This window comes from Gastrolobium bilobum, unplaced genomic scaffold (assembly GCF_033153095.1).
Source record: "Gastrolobium bilobum isolate Gb01-03AN ecotype WA unplaced genomic scaffold, APGP_CSIRO_Gbil_v1 utg2614, whole genome shotgun sequence".
Taxonomy (NCBI): domain Eukaryota; kingdom Viridiplantae; phylum Streptophyta; class Magnoliopsida; order Fabales; family Fabaceae; genus Gastrolobium; species Gastrolobium bilobum.
Genome location: NW_026895962.1, coordinates 136,888 through 142,989, shown reverse-complemented (window position 1 = coordinate 142,989; position 6,102 = coordinate 136,888). Strand labels below are relative to the sequence as shown.

Below are 6,102 nucleotides of genomic sequence, written 5' to 3'. Positions count from 1 at the left end.
TATTAAAGGATTAATCCCATCGAACCGGATAGGGCCATAACACAAAAGTATCAAAGTTCTTCCTATCAAATTTTTAATATAATTATATATTCAGAACTCAAAATCATTAATTAAGTTAAAATGATTCTATATTAATTAATTTGCATATTTGGTGATAAAAAATTATTTATTTATAACGAGAGATGGGACGGATTAACTCAGAACTTGCTTTTATCTTCTTGTGAAAGAGATGAAATATAATTTGAGTAAGGGGTGTTTGATAGGAAGGAAAAAAAAAATGCCCAGGAAAATAGGATTGGGAAAATGATTTGGCTATATTTGGAAGGAGGGAGAGTAAAAAGGAGTCTGAAAAAAAAAATTATTGTGTTTTGCTTTTACACATGGAATAGCTTCCGAATTTTGTTATTGATGGGATGGAAATATTTTTTTCTTTTGCGGTGGGAAAAAAATTACACTTTTACACATAGCACTAGTAAAATTAATCTAATATTTTTATTAAAATTTTGAACTACCAAATATCTCTTAATAACTTATCCAGAAAAAAAATATTTCCATCATATTTTTGAATTTTTTTTCTCGATAAATAAATATTTCTCTCATACCAAACACTTTCCTTGAAAAGGATTGACCATGGTAAAGTTAAATGAATACATACAGTAATTCCAAAAATTGAACTTACTCACTAGCAATTTTTTTTTTATAGATATTTTAATCCATTTATAGCTTTGTAATTAGTATGATTCGGGATAGGTCTTAAGATTAAAATTTTAAACCTCTCCCAATATTAGTACTGAATAAAATCGAATACATGTTCTTATTTCTAGCTCAATTGCTCAGTTCCTTGACACAAGTTAAGCTATTATCATTTAATTCGTTGGTAGCCATTTTTTTAATGAGTTTCGATTTTCTCACGCGATAGGAGAAATTTTTTTCATGTTATAGACATATCTTATGTGGGCCCATATCTATTAAAAAAATAAAATAGCAAAAGAAAATATTGCATAAAAATTGAATGGTCATTAGTAGGAGAAAACAACTCTCCTATGACATGAGGAAATGTTTTCTCTTTTTTAATATATACCAAAGAGGCATAACTATGATAGGAAGTATCACTATGCAACCAAACACACTATTTACACATGACTAAAATATTTTTAAATAAGAACCAACTCTTTTTATTTCATGTTAGAATATAATTTGTGCAAGCCATTCCTATTAAATAAAAGATTCATCACGGACTCAATACAAAAGTTTATGTATGGTTAAATTTTAAGATTTAATATTTTTTATATTGTAAGAGATAAAATTATGTTTTTTTTTTTTTGATAACAGATAAAATTATGTTTTACACATATAGAAAAATGTATAGAACTCGTGCGGGATTATATGAAGAGAAAAGAAAGAAAAAAAATATGAGCTCATGTACTATTATATATATGGGAAATTTTTTTTTCATGTTCCATGAGAATTCAACTCTCATGTTAGTGACCTTTTGATTTGCGTGCAAAGTTTTTCTTTTCTTTTTAATAAATATGGGATCTACCACTAGTTGAGTCACAACATGAGAATTGAATTCTCATGCAACATGAGAAAATCAAATCCCTATATATATATATATATATATATATATAAATAATTTTATCTTTTTCAACCTAAGAAATATTCAACCTTAAATTTTATCATGAATTTTTTATTTTGTATAGAGATGTTACAATTAGTTTATCGCTTTGCGACTAATTTAATTTGATGTTGATCCCAAAATTAAAATTTTAAATTTTTCACAAAAATAATACTAAAAAGATCAAACACGTATTTTCTCTGACAGAACTACTATCATGAAACTTTTCAAAAAGGGCAGCACGCAATCATGTTGCTGGTGTTTCTTTTGTTGAATTGGGCCATGAAAATGTATTTGAACGATTAAACAAGAAATGGAATGTTCGAGTATACTCTCAAACTAGAAACTGGACCCCAATGACTCTGTTCCAATGAAAAGTTTACCTGCATTCGAATATATCTTCCAATAAAGAGGATATAAAAAAAGAAAATGCTACATTAATTACAAAATTAACTAGATATTTTTACCCTACTTCTATTATTATATTTATTTTATACTTTTGCATGTATCTCGTGACATTACCACTAATCCAAGTTCATAACGATTGTCAATAACAATGATTTGAACTGTTTTCAATTATTCTTTATCGGTGGGGTAAAGTTTGTGACATGCCCTTCATTGTATGGGGACAATTTTAGCTCTCTTTCAACCTTTTTTTTCAAAATAAAAAAATGATAATAACTTATCAGATACCTTTTGAATAATTATTTTTTAAAAAAAAAAACAGATCAGAGAAGTGCTTAAAAACAAGAAACAGCAAAATAACGTTGGTGGCAGCGTTGCACGCACACGACCTTCGCTGGCACACACAACACGATAACCATTCATTTTTTTCTCTCTTTCCCTCTCTTTTTCTTAACCCTTCTTATTCGCCTCTCTCTCTCTCTCTTTCTCTCTCTCTCTCTCTCTCCACCAATGGATATCCATCGCCGGCCGCCGCCTCCCACCGTACACGACGGCGGTGCTGCGCCCATACGTCATCCCCACCGTCTGAAGAGGCACTCCTCCGTCCCGTCCCCTACCCCGAAGGCCTCGGATGCTCTCCCTGTCCCTCTCTACCTTACCAACGCCATCTTCTTCACCCTCTTCTTCTCCGTCGCATACTATCTCCTTCACCGGTGGCGCGACAAGATTCGAAGCTCCACCCCTCTCCACGTCGTCACCCTCTCCGAGATCGCCGCCATTGTCTCCCTCATCGCTTCCTTCATCTACCTCCTCGGCTTCTTCGGCATAGACTTCGTCCAATCCTTCATCGCGCGCGCCTCCCACGACGTATGGGACCTTGACGAAGCCGACGTCGTCGCCGTCGCCGATCAGCGCCTCGATTTTCCCGTTGATCAGCCAGTTCCTAGATTGGCCCCACCGGAACCCTCGATTTCCTCCGAGGAAGACGAGGAGATCGTGAAGTCAGTGGTGGAAGGCGCCACGCCCTCGTACGCGCTAGAGTCGAGGCTCGGAGACTGCAGCCGAGCGGCGGCGATCCGTCGCGAGGCCCTGCAGAGGACGACGGGGAGGTCGCTGGAGGGTTTGCCGTTAGAAGGGTTCGATTACGAGTCGATTTTGGGGCAGTGCTGCGAAATGCCGGTGGGTTATGTTCAGATTCCGGTGGGTGTGGCGGGGCCGTTGTTGCTGGACGGGTTTGAGTACACGGTGCCGATGGCGACGACGGAGGGGTGCTTGGTGGCGAGCACGAATCGAGGGTGCAAGGCGATCTATGCGTCTGGTGGTGCAAGCAGCGTGGTTTTGAGGGATGCCATGTCAAGAGCACCTGTTGTTAGGTTTTCCACTGCCAAAAGGGCTGCACAGTTGAAATTCTTCTTGGAGGATCCTCTCAATTTTGATACCTTGGCTGTTATTTTTAACAGGTTAGTTTAAATGTTTGATGTTGGTGCTTAAAGGTTTTTATTTGTTTCTCAAAATCGTGAATAGATGAGTGTAGAGGAATATGGAGGACTGGAATTTGGTTATGTTTTCTTAGATACTTTTATTTATGCTGAATTTTGATGTTTGTTTCCTTTGGTTTCTTCAGGTCAAGTAGATTTGCCAGGCTTCAAGGGATTAAGTGTGCTATGGCAGGGAAGAACGTTTATTTGAGATTCACATGCAGCACCGGTGATGCCATGGGGATGAACATGGTTTCCAAAGGGGTGCAAAATGTTATTGATTTCCTTCAAAATGATTTCCCTGACATGGATGTTATTGGCATCTCTGGTAATTTCCATGCCCTTTCCCACTTTAATGGATACGATTTCCTGGATGCATCTTGTCACGAATACGTTTAATTTTGCATATGCTATCACGTACGGTCTCTGTTTTGATATAATTGTTTCTTTCTTGAAAGTGGTCCAATTACATTATCTTATTTCTTTCCGTCCTATTTTTTTATATATTACATTATATTATATTGTCATAAGCAGGAGACTTGTGCCATATAGAAATTGTCAAGTTGGATTCTTATCTGAGCTTTGATTTGTTTTTTCTATCTGCTTGTTGAAATCTGATAAATTTCCTTGTACTTTCAGATTAATTTATTTATTTTAACAAAAAGGTCAGTGCTGTGGTTAAGTGATATTTAGGCAATTTAATCTTATTTGTTAGAGTAATCATAATTTATTCATTTGTTGTTTGAACATGATGGGGAAAAAAAAATGGAACTGTGACACCACTCTCAAACTCATCACCAAATTATTTATGTTTCTCATTTGATCGGATTCCTATTTTGTGCTAGTATCTATTTCTTTCATCATGTCAATTCCAGTTCGTTGGTTAGTCTTCCAGTTAACTTGCTTGCATCTGTTGAATGTGTCACTATATTAATCTCTTTGTATGGTCGTTAGATGCCTATAATCAGGGCATGGTGAAATTATTTTAATGGGAATATTAGACCGAAAATGTGATGGTTATGTGCTGACTTGATCCTTTAGGAAATTATTGTTCGGACAAGAAACCTGCTGCAGTTAATTGGATTGAGGGACGTGGTAAATCAGTTGTTTGTGAAGCAATTATCAAAGAAGAAGTGGTGGAGAAGGTATTGAAAACCAATGTGGCTGCCCTGGTGGAGCTTAACATGCTAAAAAATCTTGCTGGTTCAGCTATTGCTGGTGCTCTTGGTGGATACAATGCCCATGCTAGTAACATTGTTTCTGCCATTTTTATAGCCACTGGTCAAGATCCAGCTCAAAATGTTGAAAGTTCCCATTGCATAACCATGATGGAAGCTGTCAATGATGGGAGAGACCTTCATATCTCAGTCACTATGCCTTCCATTGAGGTGATTTAGCATCCCATCTTTCATATAGATTTTACTCTTTTATAGTTAGTTAATTTTCCAATTTAATAACTTATGTTTTATATGATTTGTTGTCCTCTCAGGTGGGTACAGTTGGGGGTGGGACTCAACTGGCATCTCAGTCGGCTTGCTTGAATTTGCTTGGTGTGAAGGGTGCGAGCAAGGAGTCACCAGGATCAAACTCAAGACTCTTGGCCACCATTGTTGCTGGATCTGTTTTAGCTGGAGAGCTGTCTCTGATGTCTGCCATTGCAGCAGGGCAGCTAGTCAAAAGCCACATGAAATACAACAGATCAAGCAAAGACGTATCGAAAATATCATCTTGAGGACAAGGACATGTTTGCAGTCATTATATGTGAGTCTAAAATAAAAACACCGGGGTCCTTAAACGCAGAAACCTGAATTTGAGGTGGAAAATGGAAGACTTTAGATTAGGTTGTTGGCATCGACGTTTGGCTTTGTATTGCTGGCTGTAAATGTTTTATTATTTGGACGGAGGAAAGTAGAGTTGTGCCTGTATGGTGTCCCCTATAGATCCTTCCTTCCCTGTACACGTTTGTTATCTTACCCTGCCGAGCCATTGGATAGGTGTTAACATTCTCCTTCTCCTTAACCAAAACATTTAATGTGTCGTATTATAATTCTTTTCCTGGTATAATATGCTTAGTCTCGGATGCATCGGTTCTATGTAGTTGGGGACCAGATAGCCGGGTAGTTTGATGTATTTTCTCTCGTGGCATTGTCTGCTAGTATCCATGAATTGAATTTGACCATGTGTTTCCTTTGATTTCCCATTTATATATTAGTCTATGTGGATATTACATAGATTATTCTTTCGTCTTTTTCATTTGCTGTTTCAACTTTTAAGATGCTTGACATTGCTATTTGACGTATTTCGTTGGCACATAGCTCCTTTTGGATTCAAGCATAAGAATTATCACCCAGTCATTTGGCGTTACCTTGTCTTTGTAATTAGCACGAAATCACAGTTTTAATTGTGAATTTGGGAAATCTGTTTACAAGTGCGTACGTCTCTCTTGGCATCTCAACTCTAAAGTGGGGGATGAGATAATTTGTGTGTTGCATTCTGTAGAATATTATTAACCAGTCCCTTCAATGTATTTCTAGCACGCAGTTTTCCATCCTGAATGTTAAAATTCTTACGTCTTTATTACTTCTCTTATTTGAGTCCATC

At 36.9% G+C, this 6,102-nt stretch overlaps 1 protein-coding gene across 1 annotated transcript; it reads left to right on the top strand.

Annotated features, from left to right (window-relative positions):
* Nucleotides 1-2,414: 2,414 nt before the first annotated feature.
* On the top strand, nt 2,415-5,735 carry LOC133296978 (3-hydroxy-3-methylglutaryl coenzyme A reductase 1-like). Its single transcript, XM_061496022.1, has 4 exons — nt 2,415-3,483; nt 3,648-3,829; nt 4,543-4,889; nt 4,991-5,735. Exons 1-4 carry the CDS (start codon nt 2,534-2,536, stop codon nt 5,231-5,233), a joined length of 1,722 nt encoding a protein of 573 aa, XP_061352006.1. The 5' UTR covers nt 2,415-2,533; the 3' UTR covers nt 5,234-5,735.
* The last annotated feature ends 367 nt before the right edge of the window (nt 5,736-6,102 follow it).

Bases quoted from the DNA above. Each gene is read 5' to 3' on its own strand.
- LOC133296978 (XM_061496022.1), top strand. From the start codon at position 2,534: ATGGATATCCATCGCCGGCCGCCGCCTCCCACCGTACACGACGGCGGT. The intron at 3,830-4,542 runs GTAATTTCCATG...TTGATCCTTTAG, and splicing joins GGATGTTATTGGCATCTCTG to GAAATTATTGTTCGGACAAG. The intron at 4,890-4,990 runs GTGATTTAGCAT...TTGTCCTCTCAG, and splicing joins TCACTATGCCTTCCATTGAG to GTGGGTACAGTTGGGGGTGG.